General features: G+C 37.5%; 1 protein-coding gene across 1 annotated transcript; it reads right to left on the reverse strand.

Moving 5' to 3' along the window:
- Positions 1–3,689: 3,689 nt before the first annotated feature.
- LOC135841118 (uncharacterized) lies at positions 3,690–6,451 on the reverse strand. Its single transcript, XM_065357929.1, has 4 exons — positions 5,290–6,451; positions 4,612–4,711; positions 4,411–4,515; positions 3,690–4,328 (listed from the first exon to the last, which is right to left on the reverse strand). The coding sequence occupies exons 1-4, from the start codon at positions 6,111–6,113 to the stop codon at positions 4,116–4,118; spliced, it is 1,242 nt and encodes a 413-aa protein (XP_065214001.1). The 5' UTR covers positions 6,114–6,451; the 3' UTR covers positions 3,690–4,115.
- Between the last annotated feature and the right edge of the window lie 12,925 nt (positions 6,452–19,376).

The following is a 19,376-nucleotide window of genomic DNA, read 5'->3' on the forward strand; positions in this document are numbered from 1 at the left end:
TGTGATTTTTTTCTGAATTTTAGAGCGTTGAAACGTGATTTATAATCACTCATGAGCGCTAATACATATATATCGCGATTCATTTTGCATTTGTTTAAATGGGGTTGTCTAGGGACCAGAGGAAATCAGCGTTAGGTAGGTATAACAAAATCAGCGTTATAACCAAAAGTGTTATAACGAGCTTTTACTGTATATTACAATACAAGGAGCAAAAGTGAAGTATGTTTGATCGAGTTAAAGCATGAGACAAAACATTCTTCACGTTGCTTCTTGCATTGTAAGATATTTTTCATTATTCATGCTACGAAAATAATTTTGTTTCAACTATGTAATGCTTAACGTGATATGATAGCAGCAGTGCTGCATCATGTATCTTAAATAAAGAAAATTGAAAATTGAAACATGTTTTTTTAAGTAGAAATTCCCATCTTGATTAGGAAAAGGAAAAGGAAACAGAAACAAGCTCGAGCGAAGCAAGGACGAATGCATTTGAAAATTTGTCTTTTGAGAAATAAAAAATACTGTTTTTCTTTCATCGTGGGCCCTTATTTTACAGGGGCCAACAAAAAGCGCGGGCCCTCACACTCTCAACGGTTAGCTGTTGGAGTGTGTCAGTTCAATAGATCCCCTTTGTAGGTATTAAAGTAATCAGTGCATAGATAATATTGTAAGCATGCTTTATTTGAAGAAAAAAATTTAAAAGTTGAACAAATATATAGGTTTTTGAGCACTTATAATAGTGATCTATTAAAATCATAAGTGAATAGTTATGGTAGCGAAATATTATTTATAAATTTATAGAAAATTAGTATCTGTGTAAGAGTGGCTAGGTAAGTAATTATTTGTAAAATACATAATTAGACGCGCAGGGTTTTATGCTTTATGCGCGTAGGCTCGAAAAACATTCAATGATGAATTAATAACATTGCAAAATCGAAGAAATGTTGCCAGTGTCAATGGATAAACACTGAGGGCGACTGGTTTAATTGGCGCTTGCGCTTCGCATAGAAGTATATAAACGTCCTTTCGAATGCCTTTGAACCAATACCAAGGAGTAGAATATATGGCGAAGGATAAATCTGATGTCTGTGTGAATATACAAGCATACGTATTAGTTGAAGACGATTTAGTATAGCGAGTCGTTATTGATATGTCATAGAAATTTACCATATTTTCAAGAGTGGCTCCAACCCAACAGAGGACATAGACTTCTTGAATTGTTACCATAAAGGCAATTAATTCCCTCATTCTCACCATGAATGGAGTATCCGGCTGGTGTGTGTCCATGTGGGCCAGAAAATTGATCATTTAATCCAAGAATTTATCCATTAGGTACATATGAGTATAATACTGATTTACCTTCAAATATTGAATTTACTCAACATTTGAAACTTACCGACACAAAAACCAAAGCGTGGACAACTTCAACGTACAATATAACTGGAAATATGATACCAGCTGTGGCTTCTAAATAGCCTCGAAAAATTGAAATTAGTCTGTAGTAATGATCAGATTGGTTAGTGAAAGTGATGTAGATTGTATAGGTATTAAAGAAAATTACCTTCTGAGATCGTTTATATCTCGTATACATTTTTTCAGGACATTCTTGAATTTCGGTTCTATACTTTCATAATTATCGATATTGATATCAACATCTGCGCTTCGCTTAATGAATTCAATTCGTTGATGATACGTTGAGTCTCATTATGACAAACGACGATCCATGGTATTGGAAAAATTCGACTAGCTGCGCATAGTGTAAAAAAACCCACTCCATGCCACATACTATTAAAAACCATGAATGAATAAAATTCCAATGACGCGTAGTGTTCAAGTCCGGAAAATGGAACCGAGTAATACATATAATCGTATACTTTTTCTTCCTCGTAAAATAATATCATGTCCAGCGTAGTAATTAATATGTAAGGTATAAGTGGTAACCAAAATGCCATTGTGACAATTATCAGTATTTTCTTAACATTGTACTCGTTTTTATATTTATTGGTTTTTTTCATCAGTATTCGATCAGCCATCAAAATCATCCGTTCTATTTCATTTCTGTATGAGAATAATATTGCCGGTTTCACTAGTAATTCATTTACAGAAATAATGGTTGCAAATCCGATGTAAATGAGTAGCAGAAGATCTCCCGTCTGTCTACCATAGATTAGGTATGATATTAAACAAAAGATTAGTTGAGTAAATACCGCGTAAGTGCAACAGAACCACACGAATTTTGTTTTTTGGTGTACTTTATCCGTGTAATGCATATTACCCGCCAAGCAGAAAATTAAGTAAAGCTGATTTGCTAAGGTTGTCTCGAACCCGAACATATTCTCTTTTCCGATGGCTTGAAAAATCATTTTTTTCAAATCTATTATCACTTCCATGATTCACAAATTTTCAATCACAATATGTAAGTAGGTACCTAGACCTACCTAATTCACTAGGTAATTAAAAACTGACGAAATAAGTCAGAACGACTTCAAACTGATAGATGATCTTATTAAATGCGCAAATATTGTTTTCAATGTAAGTACAAGTGGGGTAGTTAGTTACCAAGAGCCTTTATACTAGATGTTGAATTATGCACTGTGTTTTTAAAATAATTTATTAGGGATATTGGTAACGCAAGCATTGCCTACTTGTAGCTAATAACCAATATGGCTGCATGCTGACTTTACCCTAAATTATGCATCTCGTTCAAGTCATTAAAATTTATCAAGGAGTTATAAAGGCGACCAACTTTCAGTTGATCCTGTGCTACAAAATAATTCTCTCATTTACATTATGTATCTGAACTTGAGGGGTCAAATGGGTACCTTGAACAAGTGCAGAAATTCAGAAACAGAAAAACTGCCCTTAGCCCAAGCAAAGCGAGAGCAAAAGATTTTAAAAATGTGCTATTCAAGTGCCAAAGAAGTCGTCAAAAAAGTTTTTTTATGAAAACCAAAAATTTCCAAAATTTATAGACTTTGTCGATTACTGGTTGGCAAATTTGCCGATCTTAACCTTAAAAAAAAAATTATGCAGTAACCCCTTGTTTCGCCCCTGCTACCAAGTTTACGTTTATTTTGAAGAGCATCTCCGGGTGAAGAGAAATGAGGATTTTTTTTATATGAAAACCTCTGCAAGAAAATTAGAAAGATTGAGTGCAATGATGTGAATTTTGCCAGTAAAAATCTCATGTAGAGCCATATTATGCTGATTATGGTCAAATGACCTCTGCATACGAGATGTAGAAAGAATTTCGAATTTTCAGGTCAATGTTTAATCAATGTGGCAACAGACACGAGCTCAAAAGCCTTTAAGATTATGAAACACATACTTCATTAATTCGAAGTCAAAAATGTACGTTTTCGAGGATTCGGATTTCAGTTTTTTTACTTGATGGCAATGGATGGCTGCAAAACTCAAATTATGCCCCTGAAAGAAAGGCCCAAAATTTCAAAAATTCCTAAAGGGAGCAGCAAGGCATATTTTTTGAGCGTGTAGATGTTTATCTCTGTGTGTGTGTGTGTGTTTTTTTTTTGTTTTACGCAGAAATCCAAAACGAGCCTCTGAAGGTGACCTCAGAAGTCAAAATTTTTGAATCCTGGATTTGGTTTCACCCTAATGCTCAAAAGTGGGTTTTTGATGAAAATGCAAAACCTGAAAAATTATGATTGATGAATCATTTTATTGGATCAGCTAAAATAAACACTACCTATTATAGAAATACAATTATTTATACCTATTATACCTATGTACTATTTTAAATTAAGCATCAATAAAGTAATAGTGTTGGAATCATTGGGTGTCAGTTCAAAAGATCCTGTTGTCAGATATTAAAATAATTGGTGCGTACAGCGTGAATAATTAATGAAAATTGTGTACACTACATAATTTAAAAAGAAAAAAAATTTAAATTTCTATAGTTAGATCAGTAACACTACCTATTGTTACATTTCATTGATTAATACCTATTGGAATTATTATGAATACGTATGGGTAATGATTATCGAAACATGGGTGAATTTGATGACAAAATATTAGGTAGGTAAGTACATAAACTTATGAAAAACAACCGTTTTATGTTTTATCATTTGTGATTGAATTAGATTAGTATGCATTAGCTATGACTTTTGAGTGTAGGCTCGAACAACATTTACTGATGAATTGATAACGTTGCAAAATCGAAGAAATGTTGCCAACGTCAAGGGATAAACACTGAGGGCGACTGGAATAAGTGGTGCTTGTGTCTCGCATAGAAGTATATAAACGTCTTTGCGAATGCCTTTGAACCAATACCAAGGTGTAGAATATACGGCGAAGGATAAATCTGATGTCTATGTGAATGTAAAAGTATGCATATTAGTTGATGACGATTTGTGTAGTAGATATAGATGGTTGCTGTTGATGAAAATTTACCATTTTTTCGAGCGTGGCTCCCATCCAACAGAGGATAAAAACATCTTGAATTGTCGCTATAAAAACAGAGAGTTCTCTCACTTTCACTATGAATGGAGTATCTGGCTGGTAATGCGTCATCCAATGTGTTCCAATCAGAAGATTCTTCAATTAGGTACTGACTGATTTCTAAATTAAATTTACATGAATTTTGGAACTTACCGACATAAAAACCAAAGCGTGGGCAACTTCAACGTACAAAAGAACTGGAAGTGTAATACCAGCTGTGGCTTCTACATAGCCTCGAAAAATTGAAATCAGTCTGAAATAATGATCAGATTGGTTAGTGATGAAGAGACAATATTGTTATAAGTTTTGTTAACCTGTTGAATGAGCATTGTGTATGATTTGTTGGATAAACAAACTTTAGGAATTAGGTGTAGAATTGTTGATTAGGCGACCTAAAAGTACAGACAGTTTTTTTGGGAGGGGGGATGTTGAAGGTGCATCTTGTTTAGACGATGTTGTTATTTTCAGGTCTGCCATAAATTCTGATCAAGCAATTTTTTTTGTAATTTGAAAACTGCAAAAATAGCGCTTTAGCTAATATGTAGTAGGTAGGTAGGCTACAATGTTTTTGAATTCAATCTTTATAGCTCAGTCACTCAGTCAGTAAGTATGCTTGACCATTCAGAATCGATTGTGACCTCTTTTGAACCTTTTCACATGATTTGCTTCGCTCTCGATTTTTTTTAAGTTCTCTTGATTACCTACTCACTATGTCGAACTTCAACTCCAGTACATAGATCAAAATTAGACTGTGAAGTGTAGCTGACATGCTATTTCATATTGATACATAGGTACAATATTGTATTGACATGAAAAATGATTATTGATTACCTTCTGAGATCATTTATATCTTGTATACATTTTTCCAAGACATTCTTGAACTTTGGTTCCATACTTTCGTAATTGTCGATATTGATATCAACATCTGTACCTAATGAATTCAATTCGTCGATGATGCGTTGAGCCTCATTATGACAAACAACGATCCAAGGTAATGGTAAAAGGAATTCACCTATAAATACCAACTCACAGCTGATTCCTTGCCCAACGGACACGATGGTAACAAATGAGTAAAGTTCCGGCGATCCGTAGTGTTCAAGACCGGAAAGTGGCACCAGATAATATACATAATTGTATATTTTTTCTCCCTCATAAAATAACACAATATCCAGTGCAGTAATCAAAAAGTATGGTATAATTGGTATAAAATATGCTGTCAGACCGGTCATTAGTATTTGCTTGGCGTCAAACTCGCCTTTAGATTGACTTTTTTTTTTCTTCTGCATTAGATCAGCCATCAAAATCATTCGTTCTATTTCATTTCTGTATGCGAACATGATTGCCGGTTTCACAAGTAATGCAATTACTGCCAACATGCTCATGAATCCAGTGTAAACAAGTAGCAGAAGATCCCCAGTCTGCCTACCATAGATTAGATATGATAATATAGAAAATGCGATTTGTATAAATACCGAGTAAATGCTACAGAACCACACGAATTTTGTTTTCCGGTGTATTTTATCCGTGTAATACATATTACCCGACATGCAATAGAATAAATAAAGCTGATTGGCTAACGTTGTCTCGAATCCGAACATATTCTCTATTCCGAATATTTGGAGCACTATTTTTTTAATATCTCTTATCACTTCCATGATGTAAAAATTGTCAATCACAGTTACTATGAATTTAATGTGGGAATCGAAAACTGGTTAACTAAGTTGCCCAACCATAAGACCGATTCCGAACTGATATACTCGAATATGCAAATACTGATTTCAATGTAATTAGGTACCTACTACCTACCTATATGTGGGTGTGCTGAATTTTACTGTAAGTATGTTGTTTTAATTATACATTAAGTAAATATAAAGTAGGTTTCCCCTGCATTGGAAAAATCTTGACTACATCATTAGTTGGTCATATTGAAATCAATTGTGGAAGTGGTAATGAATTTACGAGTATGTTCGAATAATAATCGATGAGAATAAGACGCAGTCTCCTTGAAAAAAAAAGGAACATTAATAAGCAATGCCTTGGAGGCTTAAATAGTCATTAGAAGGGGTATTTAATTTTGAATGAAAGACGCCCAGTACGCTCGATGATTTTGCCCTTGACTCATATTTTTAATTTTTACGCCATTCAAAATGATTTTTTCAGGGATGCTACGTATGTTATCTCAAATTGTTTTCATTCAATTAGCTTGAAATTTGGCCAAAAAATAAAAGTACTGAGGAGCAAAAATTCTGAATTTTTTCTTCTCAAAAACGATCTTGAAATTTAATTTTAGAAAGTTAAAATCTTTATTGAGTATAAATATGTAGGTAGTAGTAGGTCTGACTAAATTGTAGAATACGCGAAAAATTCATTTTCACTTTTTCCAAGATGTTTTCTATTGCCGTTGATGATTTTCTTAGAATTTTTCAAGTATAGTTTTCGCTAATATGGGAGGAGGGTGGTTTATGAGAAACGATGTTTCAAAAACGGTTATTTTCGTGGATAATTACCCCACCCCAGACCCCACCCCTCCCCTAAAAAAAGTGAAGTAGGTACATGATTCAAACTATTTTTTTTTTTTGGCATACGAGAGGTGAAAATTGTTGATTTTCAGATATCATATCTCTTGTAAGTTCCCGTTCTGTATAGCATCGTTCGGTGGCTCCAAAATTCAAATCAATTCCCCGAACAGAAACTTACTACATATTTTAAGAATTTGTAAATTGCAGTTTACTTATGTGTTTGTTTCACTCTAAAATTCAAGCAAACCTCACATGAAAGGCCCTAAATAATGTGCAAAATAGTTGTTTTAGCGTTGGTTTTTTAAAAATGAGTCTTGTTGAAGGTTGTGAAACCAAAACACTCTTATTTCATTTTCTTACCATCTTGTGTGGTGAAGAAGCTCAATCACGTTGTGGACTCTTGTAGGCACCGAAATTCATTTTTGGCTCATTCAGAGCTTTTCGAAAATACCTACTACAGGAAATTAAATATTATTACTGAAGTAGACTTTAAAATAATTTAAAGTTGATAGCCTTGGGTCTTGGATGAAGGGGGGAGGAGTTGAAGTGAATTACGTAGTTACTCTGGTTCGTCTTTTTCATTATAAAAAAAAATAATGAAGAAAAGTTGAAAACTCATTAGGTACAGCTTATTCAATAATGGTCAACGTGGACAAGTTTTTTCCCTTTCTTATGATGGAAAATGATTAATCAGTTACTTTGTAGAAACCTCCTGTTCTGTGAGCTCAGCTTTTTAAAATTTTCGAAACTCTCTAAAACTCTTCTAAAATCCAAAACTGAGTTTGAGAACTTGAAATGATAATTATTGGAGGTTTAGAAACATGCATTTTCGATTTAGCTTGATCTCATTTCAGTTGGAGTGTGCCAGTTCAAAAGATCCCCTTCATAGGTATTAAAGTAATTAGTGCATAGATAGGCCCTAATGAAAATTGTATGATTTATTTGAAGAAAAAAATTTAAAAATTAAACAACCAGATTTTTGGGCACTAATGTAAAAACTAATTACAAGTTAAATAAGTTGATCTATTTTAATCATATAGGTGAATGTAGTGGTGAAATATTATTTATAAATTGGTGGAAAATTAGTATCTGTGTAAGAGTGGGTAAGTAATTATTCGCAAAATACTTAGACACATAGGATCTATGCTTTATGTGCGTACGCTCGAAAAACATTCACTGAAGAATTAATAACGTTGCAAAATCGAAGAAATGTTGCCAATGTCAATGGATAAACACTGAGGGCGACTGGTTGGATTGGTGCTTGCGTCTCACATAGAAAAATATAAACATCCTTACGAATGCCTTTTAACCAATACCAAGGTGTAGAATATACAGCAAAGGATAAATCTGATGTCTGTGTGAATGTAAAAGCATACATGGGCCTATTAGTTGACGACGATTTAGTATGGCTATATTTGATCAATGAAAATTTACCATATTTTTGAGAGTGGCTCCTACCCAACAGAGCATATAGACTTCTTGAATTGTAGCCGTAAAGGCAAAGAATTCCCTCATTCGCACCATGAATGGACTATCTGGCTGGTGTGTGTCCATGTGTGCCGCAAAATTGATCATGTAATCAAGAAATTTATCCATTACAAGACAGTATACTTACTTATACTGATTTCTAAATATTACTCGGATTTTGAAACTTACCGACACGAAAACCAAAGCGTGGACAACTTCAACATACAATATAACTGGAAATATGATACCAGCTGTGGCTTCTAAATAGCCTCGAAAACTTGAAATCAGTCTGTAATAATGATCACCAGAATGGTTAGTGAAAATGATGTAGAAATTGTAGTTTTCAGCGATACTATTTTACTGATTGAAAATTAAGATGGTTTCTTCTTTTTATTGCTTTCTCGAGAAGTTGTTGTTTTTTTAAATTTTTGCTTCTATGGGTTTCTAGCCCAAGGAAGTATAGTTTGATGAGGGGAGCTGCCCTCTGCGCCGTCAAGCCGACTTTCCCAAAGTTCAAGGATACAAAAAGTAGAGTAACCCCAGCGGAAATGAGATTCATGTGAGCCACGGCAGGATATACGAGACACGATAGGAAAAGGAATGAAGACATCCTGAAGGAGCATAAGAGCAGAGCCAATCATTAGACGGGTTAAAGATTACAGAAAGAAATGGCGAAGACAGGTTGATAGAATGCCTGACGAACGGACTCCAACTGGCATGAGGAGCACAAGCGAGCAATTCTTCTACAGTTTCCCAGACGGGCTGAACAGCTCACCTAGTCAAAGTTCAATGATGATGATGAAGATGAAAATTGAGTTAGATTTTAAGGATTAAAAAATCATATTATAGAAATTCTAGTTTGATATGAATTATGTTATGTTGTATAGATTCTTTGAAAATTTGAAATCACTGCTTATGTCGAACTTCAGCATCAGCAGCTCATAATTAGATTCTGAAGTGTAGATGCCATGCTATTTCAGTGATACAAGTTTCTTATCGATCGAAATAACAAGTTATAAAAAATTTTTATCCGTTTCAAAAATGTTCTTACTGAAATTAAATAATCGTTAGCTACCTGCCTATGACATTGTATCAATATGAAAGAAAATTACCTTCTGAGATCATTTACATCTCGTATACATTTTTCCAACACATTCTTGAACTTGGGTTCCATACTTTCATAATTATCGATATTAATTTCAACATCTGCGCTTAATGAATTTAATTCGTTGATGATGCGTTGAGCCTCATTATGACAAACAACGATCCATGGTATTGCAAAAATTCGATTAGCTGCCAATACTGTAAAACAACCCACTCCCTGCCACATACTATTAAAAACCATGAATGAATAAAATTCCAGCGATGCGTAGTGTTCAAGTCCATAAAATGGTATAGAGTAATACATATAATCGAATACTTTTTCTTCCTCATAAAATAATATCATGTCCAGCACAGTAATTAATAGGTAGATTATAGCTGGTAACCAAAATCCCATCATGACATTTATCAGTATTTGTTTTAAATCATACTCGTTTTTATATTGAGTTGTTTTTTTCATCAGTATTCGATCAACCATCAAAATCATTCGTTCTATTTCATTTCTGTATGAAAATAGGATTGTCGGTTTTACTAATAATTCGGTTGCTGCCAGTATCCACATGAATCCAATGTAAATAAGTATCAAAATATCCGCACTGTGTCTACCATAGATTAGGTATGATATTATACAAAATACTAATTGAGTAAATACCGCGTAGGTGATACAGAACCACACGAATTTTGTTTTCTGGTGTACTTTATCCGTAAAACGCATATTACCCGCCAAGCAGTAAATTAAATAGAGCTGATTTGCTAAGGTTGTCTCGAAGCCGAACATATTCTCTATTCCGAATACTTGGCGCACTATTTTTTTAATATCTCTTATCACTTCCATGATGTAAAAACTTTCAATCACAATTATTATAGACTATGTACTAGTACTATATAGGCACTTGATGCACAAATCAAAAACTGGCGAACTAAGCTGTTAGTACATACAACTTCGAACTGATATTTGAATTAAATGTGCAAATACTGTTCTCAATGTGAGTCCAAGTACAGTTAGGTAATTAGTTAGGTAGGTACCAAGAGCTTTTACGCTGAATTTTACTGTGGATACGTGATGTTAAATTTATTATGTACTGTGTTTTTAAAATAATTTATTAGGGATGTATTATTGCAAGCATTGCCGACTTGTAGCTATAATAGCCAATAAGGCTGTGGGCTGACCTCACCTTAAATTATACACCTCGTTGAAGTCATTAAAATTTATTGAGGAATTATAAACTTGGCCAACTTTCAGTTAATAATGTGCCTCAAAGTACATAATTCTTTTATTTACATTATGTACCTTTCTGAACATGAGACGATATCCTGTTCAAGGAGTTGTTTTTTTGGGGGGGAGGGGGTAGTTTATGAGGCACCACAGAATGAATTTCATTTTCCAAAGCTTGAAATACTGGTCTTGGTGGCAGTGCTTGGAGGCGACTGGGGCCATTGTCATTGTCGCGGTTTAATTGGCAACTAAAGTGAAACTTTAAACGCGTTTTTCTTAAAACCATGCTTTTCCGACGAGGGAGCCCTTCTTCCATCAGGCCCCTCAAATTATGGGCAATTGCCTCTAAATATTCACTGATTGAATGTCTGTCGTATTGTTGAACTATTTTCAGGATTCGCTCGTCACATTCTCTGTATTTCTTTCTTTTTTTATCGGAACTGTGGCCAACTATAATGCTCTTCGGAGAGTTAGATCGCGTCCTTTTTGGATTTGCCTCAGAGTGGAAATGAACTTCCAAAAAGATGGGTGTGCATCCAACTCATTTTGCAATTGGCGACTGTGGCGGCAAAATGATCGCTTTTTCATAAATGACCTTTTTTCGGCGGCGGCGAAACGTCCGCGGCGAAACAAATGGTACCCCCCTCGTTTTAAGGTAAGATTACGCACTGCCATTCCAACTTCGAAGGTCCTACATACTACCACACATTCACCCACGCCCTCCAATGACCTGTACTGGCTAAATTAGGCACTACAAAGTTGATACAGTGAGCAATTCAGTTGATATTATCAAGAATTTTACATTTACAGTGTTAGTTTTGATAAAAATCGTTTGCGGCTAATTGTGGCAATGTTTTTCGGTTCAACTTGTGTTTTTTATATAGTTTTAAAATAAAGTTAGTTATATATTATTGAAAAATACATTTCATAAATCGATACCAGTGGCTAGGTGTCTGTACTGATGGATCATCTTGCCGGAAGTACTGGGTTCGGGTTCCGTTACCAGAAAAATCTTTCATTATTTTTTCTATTCATGTCTTTTTAAAGTCACAAGTTTTTGTAAAATTTTCATTTTTTACGAGTTTTTACGTCATTTTTCAACTTTTGTGAGTAATAAATTTATGCATGCTTCGCTTAAAAGTAAGAAAATTCGATGAAATGATGAAAATTGGGGCCTATGGAGGGTTCCACTCGATTTTTGAAGAGTTCCTTCGAAAATTTGATGTAGAAAAAGAAAATTGATTTTTTGTTCATTTGGACCCTTTTCGTATGCGCCCTCACATTTGAATAATGATCAATTGTGTAATTTGTTATGCACCTTACATACCTTCTTTAATAATATTAGTAACCTTAAGATTAAGATTGTTTTTTCTTTTATAATAAATATAAACCCTCGGCGCCTAGTGCGTCTGCATGAGGTGTTTAACAAAAAAAAACTAATCAATAATGAATTAGCATTTTAGTAGTCACTAAGAATGAGTTTTATTACAATTAGGATACATCTGTGATTGGTTAGGATGGTTTGATCAACCTTTTACCCACTCTTGAGCTATCCAGGTAAGAGGTAATTATTCCCCTTTTGGGGTTTTTGTACCCAATTAAACAAGTTCTATTTAGGCAAAATAAAAGCCAACATTGACGTGAATTTATAACGTATTTATTCACGATAAAAGTATACAAAAAGAGCATCAGCGAGCAAGAGAGATAAAACGGAATGAAACGTATGAAATACATCGAGTACTCAGCTGTGTACAACTCTCAGCTAGGCGAGCGGCGCGCGCATTTGGCGCAGATAAACATGCCCCTAGGTTACGGCGCAAAACCGCAACCGAACCGCCACAGTACTCCCCCCTAAGCGAGGGACTCGTGATACAATAAGTAATAAAATACATTAAACAATAAAAAGAATAAAATTTGTACATTGAAAAAACACAAAATAGCGGAAAAAATAAAAATTGTAAAAAAATTGAAAAAAAAACAAGAGTATGTACAAAAATGACTAGAATATTACACGTTTGAAAATTTTCGTGAATACGAATACAATTTATCGAGTATAAACGCCTTTAAAACGGACTTTGCGTTTTGGACGACTTTTCTCAGCTTCAGGATGCTGAGCAGGTTCGGATTCAACTGTATCCTCGATCTGACTCCTTGATTTGACGACGTCCGGCGCAGGTGCTAAATACGCGGGTTTTAAACGGTCAACAGACACCAAGATTGCTCTTCCATTTACCTCGATCTCAATCGCTTTATCCTTTCGGCGAATTACACAATGCGGACCAGTGTATGGTGGAATGAGTGAAGCGCGTTGGGTTTTGACACATAAGAAAACGTGTGTACACGTGTCTAAAAGCTTTTGGCACGAAAATAGGAGTATCTCCGTGTCGTCTGAAAGCTTTTCCAACACTCTGTAACGCTGACTGCAGCTTCTTCACAAACTCTGGTGTGTTGCTCAGCTCAGGTGTGTCAGCAATAAAATCTCCTGGTAAACGGAGTTCAGCACCAAATGTAAGTTGAGCTGGAGACACCTCAAGTTCGCTGTTGATCGTTGAGCGAAGGCCAAGTAGGACTGCTGGTAGAATGTCCATCCAGGCAGTAGTCTGATGCGCCATCACCGCAGCCTTGAGTGTTCTATGCCACCTTTCGACCTTTCCATTGGCCTGGGGGTGGTAGGCTGTCGTGCGTATGCGATTTGAGCCAAGAACAGAGGACATCTTCGTAAATAAGTCCGATTCGAATTGACGGCCTTGATCGGTGGTGATGGTTGCCGGTACTCCAAATCTAGGTACCCACTCGCGTGCTATAGATTCTCCAACTGCCTCAGCGGTGATGTGACTCAGCGGATATGCCTCTGGCCACAGTGAAGTTCTGTCAATCACTGTGAGAAGATACTCCTTACCACGTGAGGGAGGCAAAGGGCCGACGATATCCACATGGATATGGTTAAAACGAGGCACCTTTTCAAAATCACCAAGTGGAGAACGAGTGTGTCGCGAAACCTTGGCTTTTTGGCAGGGAACGCATTGTTTCGCCCACTGCCGGCAGTCTTTCTGTACACCAGGCCACACAAAACGCGCACTGACGAGTTTCGCTGATGCGTTGGCACCAGGATGCGCTAAGTTGTGCACACTGTTGAAAACTGCACGCCGGAATTTCACTGGAACGAGTGGTCTAGGTTTGGCACCGGATGTGTCGCACAGAATCGCTGTGTCTTGTTCTGGCAGCTTTCTAGGCTGGATCTTCAGCTTTGAATCGCCACTCAGCAGTTGTTCAATCTCAGCATCAGCTCGTTGTTCGCGAGCAAGTTCGCTGTAATTGATTTCAGACTCAACGCTAATCGCTTCAATGCGTGAGAGTGCGTCAGCTGGGATATTGGCAGCTCCTTCGACATATCTGATGTCTGTAGTGAACTGCCCAATGTAGTCAAGCTGTCTAGCGCGTCTAGGTGGAGCTTTCTCTGAGTGCTGATCGAATGCAAACACTATGGGCTTATGATCTGTATAGATCGCAAATTCTCTGCCCTCGAGATGACACCGGAAATGGCGCACAGCTGCGTAAATTGCTAACAGCTCACGATCGTATGTGCAGTAACGTGTCTCAGCTGGTGACAGCTTCCGCGAAAAAAATGCCAATGGTTCGAGGACATCTTCACGTTGCTGCGACAAAACTGCTCCGATAGCTGTGTTGGATGCATCAGTTGACAAGATGATAGGTAACGAGCCATCTGGATGATGAAGCATTACAGCATCTTTCAAACATTGTTTCAGCTCTTCAAATGCGCGCTCAGCGTCCTCAGTCCAAACAAGAGGTGTTTTATCATTCTTTTTGTTGGTACAAATGATAGCTTGCACGCGCCGCTGGATGTCAGCAACGTTTGGCAGACAACGTCGGTAGAAACCCAGCATGCCTATGAAACGTCTGAGGCCGGATACATCGCTTGGCTTTGGATACGTCGTAATCGCCTCTACTCGGCTGGGAGAGGGGCGAATTCCAGCTGCATCAACGTCATATCCGAGAAACTCAATGCTATTCTGCGCATATACGCATTTTCCAGCACTGAGTGTGAGGCCAGCTTGAGATAGGCGCTCAAGCACTTGACGTACGTGCTCGCGATGTTCCTCCATGGAGTTTGAAGCGATTAAAACGTCGTCAATATAAACGTAGGCGAATGGTAGGCCTCTCAGCAATCCATCCATAAAACGCTGGAAAGTTTGGGCAGCATTTTTTAGGCCAAACGGCATAAATGGAAATTCAAACAATCCGAATGGCGTTATCACAGCAGTTTTTTCAATATCGCCAGGCGCCATCGGAATGTGGTAGTAGGCTCGCGTAATATCCAGCTTTGTGAACACTTTAGCTCCATGGAGCGTGACATTGAAATCCTGGATATTTGGAACAGGGTATTTGTCCGCGCGAGTTGCCGCATTCAGTGCTCTATAGTCGCCGCACATTCGCCACCTCTCTATGCCACGTTTGTTTGCTACATGGAGAGGGGATGCCCAAGGACTTTTTGATGGGCGTGCATCACCGGAGCGCAGCATTTCTTCAAATGCCAGCTTTGCAGCTTTGTATTTCTCCGGTGGTAGGCGACGAGCTCGAGCTGTGACAGGAGGACCTTCAGTTTCGATGAAATGCTGAGTAGAATGTGTTACGCCGCATTCGCGCTTACGATTTGGCCGCGTCAGTGCTGGAAACTCAGCTAACACCTTCGCAAACTCAGAGCTGTGATCAACGGTGCTCACTGCTGTGGTGCCAATGTCAATAGACTCAATTATACACCCTACAGACAGCAAGGTAGAACCATCAATCAGCTTTGCATGTCGCATATCAGGTAGCAGGTGAAACTCAGCTAAGAAATCAGCACCGATGATTGGCCTGTCCACATCAGCAATGATGAATGGCCAAACAAAGTCGCGTCGCAATCCGAGTGACAATCGAAGTAGGCGAGTGCCATATGTACGAATAGGTGTGCCGTTTGCCGCATACAGGTTGGTACCGGACCTGTGACGACGATCCGCGTGTCTTGCTGGAATTACAGACACTTCAGCGCCGCAATCTACGAGGTACTTCGTGTTCGTACCTTTATCTCGAATAAATAAACGGCGAGATCGCATTGCCGGCGCACCATAGGCCGCATTCTGGAGCGCGGCTACTTGTTTTCCGGCGTCTTAGGCCATTGGCAACTGCCAACGCACTTTTTCGCTTTCTCAGCCCAACGATTATGGTACCAGCAGTAGTTGGCGTTTCTTGGCGTGCCGGAACGTTGTCTGGAACGTGAACGGCCATTCTCAGAATCATTTCGCGTACGTGAGCGCGATCGGTGCTGTCTATTTTCATTGACGAGTGTATTGACAGCTTTTGTCAGTGCTGAGATTTGACCAAGTAACGAATTATGGTCAGATGCTTCGGAGCTTGATGCACTGGTTGCACCTGACGTCGCTACTGCTGCTACTGTAGTCGGACGAACATATTGAACTGCAGCATCAGCTGCTTGGGCCATTTTATCCGGATCAGTAACGCATCCAGCAGCTAGAACAAGTTGAACTGGCTCAGGTAATCTTCGTTTAAACAGCTCGGACAATGTTTCGTTGGTTACGCGACCTTTCGCGAGTACACGCATCTCAGCTAGTAGAATAGATGGTTTTTTATCACCAAGTTGACAACCTTCTAGCAATTTGGTAATCTGCTCAGTATCGGATGGTTCGTACACTTCGTAAATGTGATCACGCAGTGCGGAGAATGGATTCAGCTCTGGTGGATCGAATATCATTTCCTGCACGCTTGTAGCTATATCGTGAGGAAGGGAACCAGCAACAGCCTCGAATTTTGTCTTCTCATTCTTGAAAGTGCCCAGACCTAATCTCAGCTCAACCTGACGCCACCATAGACGAATATTTGAGCCATTAAATGCTGGTAATTCTATGCGTTGAACAGCATTTATGACCTGTGGCTGTGGCGGCGTGGGCTGCTCATTGTCGGCGTTGGAATTGTCGTTTGGTCCAGTCATCTCAGTTTAGAATGGCCAAAAAACAGCTTAAAATATGCTATATAACACTGGTACTTACGTACGTAATTTCTCAGCTTGGCTGGAACTAAAATACTCAGCTTGGAAGGAACAGATGAAACCTTTTACCATTCGAATACCTCCGAGACAATAGACTGGAAACACGCGAAAACGTCTGAAAATTGCATGAAAAACACCTCCGGAAATGTCAGAATATGCGTGAAAACGTTACAACTGCTCAAAAACGAGCTCAGAAAAATAAAAAACGTCAAGGGTCACCACTTTGGGGTTTTTGTACCCAATTAAACAAGTTCTATTTAGGCAAAATAAAAGCCAACACGGACGTGAATTTATAACGTATTTATTCACGATAAAAGTATACAAAAAGAGCATCAGCGAGCAAGAGAGATAAAACGGAATGAAACGTATGAAATACATCGAGTACTCAGCTGTGTACAACTCTCAGCTAGGCGAGCGGCGCGCGCATTTGGCGCAGATAAACATGCCGCTAGGTTACGGCGCAAAACCGCAACCGAACCGCCACACCCCTCTTAGGGAATAATTATTGCCCATCTCCAGTAGGAATAATAAATTCAATTCACACTTATAGTTAATGATCACACCTATCCTCACTAAATCATTTGTTATAGCCTTTCTATCTTCTTTTTTAAAAATTCAAGTTTCACATGAAATATTGATTTTATTTTTTAATTTTAATATTTGAATTCCATTTCAAAAATTTTGCCACGTTTCTAAAAAAAAGTTTTCTATTTTTTCTGCTCAAAAATCTTAGCCAAAACTCGAAACTTTAAAGCTGAAAGTTGAATATAGCTAAAAGCTGTGGTAATTTCATATTCATTTTCATGAATAAATCATAGGTAAGTACTTATTTTATGAAGGATGTTCAGATAATTACTTCAAATTTTAATTTTTCATGCCTAAAAATCGAGCTTTCCTCCTCCTTGGAAAAATCTTGATTATGCCACTGATTGATGGTATCGAAATCGATTATAGAAGTTATCGATTTTTGGTTGCCATTGAAATTAATTTAATTTACCTATGTTCGAATACTAGATGAGAGTAAGACGCGGCCTCCTTGAAAAAAAGACAGAATATTAATAAGCAATGCCTTGAGTCTTGGCTAGGTAAATAGTTATTACAGAGGATATTTAAAATTTAATAAAAACTTTTAGCCCAGTATGTTCGATGATTTTCTCCTTGACTCGCATTTTCAATTTTTATGACTATTCAAAATTAATTCTTCAAGGCTGCTGACAAATAAAAATTTTACACGAAAGCTCTGTTTTTGAGTTTTACCATCGATTTTAGGCCTTAATAATATACAGGGACAAACTCCAACCAGATAATTTCAAAATCTGAGCCATGAGTCAATGCATTCTTGCATCGGACTTCCCTGTACTTAACTTGATGTGCGCATTGGTGATTTTATGACACACCAAGAAATTTGTAATGGCTTGGGGTGTTGATAAATACGATGAACTATTCCAAATTCGAACCAGTGGAGCGAACTTTTAAAATTTTTTCTTGGCCATCTATACCATACACTATACAGCTGCAAGAAAAATAAATACCCAAAAAATACCCGAAAAATACTCGAAAAATCGGAAAAAAATTCCCAGCCCGATCTATGGCACCTAGAGAGCTAATTTTTATTTAATCGACAGCTTAACTTCTCTAGAATATTGGAAAAATACGCGGGGGCAAAAATTTTGGAATTGAAGGGCCCAAATTTTGAGTTGAAATGGGCTGTTTTTTCCATTTTTTCGATTATTTTCAAATATATCAAGAACAAAAAAAGCTAGGAAGGTGGTTCATATCTCATTTTAAAGAGCATTAAATTCTGAATATTTCCCTCGATTACATTACCCCTCTAGGGTTTTTAGTTTTTGAGCTATTTTGAATCCAAATTTGAATTAAATTATCTCAAAAACTAAAAATGCTAGATGGGTACTGTCAACGAGGGAAATGTTCAAAATTTCATGCTCTGCAAAATGGTGAAAACAGATTAGAAAAAGTTGCTTAGATCGTGCGATTTTGATAGTTTTTTATGGCATTTTAAAACAAAAAATCGTTAAGACGACGCCTGTACTTATACCCCACACAAGCACACACACAACAACCAACATACGCGACGACGCGTCGTCGTGCCATCCAAGTCACTGTGGTGGGCCAGCCTCACCAAATTCATATGGCTGCTGTTTGTGAAAAACACCACATAGTGCGCTGCGGTTTGCACCATTGTGTGCAGAAAATGTCAGAGATTCAAATGCATATGCAAGAATTACGCAAATGGAATTCTGTTCTACAAATGGTGCTATTCAAGAAGGTCCTATTGACCGATATGCCCTTTTTGAAGAGTTCATGAAATTTGAATCTCTGACATTTTCTGCACACAATGGTGCAAACCGCAGCGCACTATGTGGTGTTTTTCACAAACAGCAGCCATATGAATTTGGTGAGGCTGGCCCACCACAGTGACTTGGATGGCAAAAAAAGGCGCGCCTGGGGTTTAACAACAAAACTCAAAGAGTTGGAAGTAGTGATTTCGTAGTAATTTTCAACGAGGAATTCGAATCCGATGTCCTTTTTT

Source organism: Planococcus citri, chromosome 3, assembly GCF_950023065.1.
Source record: "Planococcus citri chromosome 3, ihPlaCitr1.1, whole genome shotgun sequence".
Lineage (NCBI taxonomy): Eukaryota > Metazoa > Arthropoda > Insecta > Hemiptera > Pseudococcidae > Planococcus > Planococcus citri.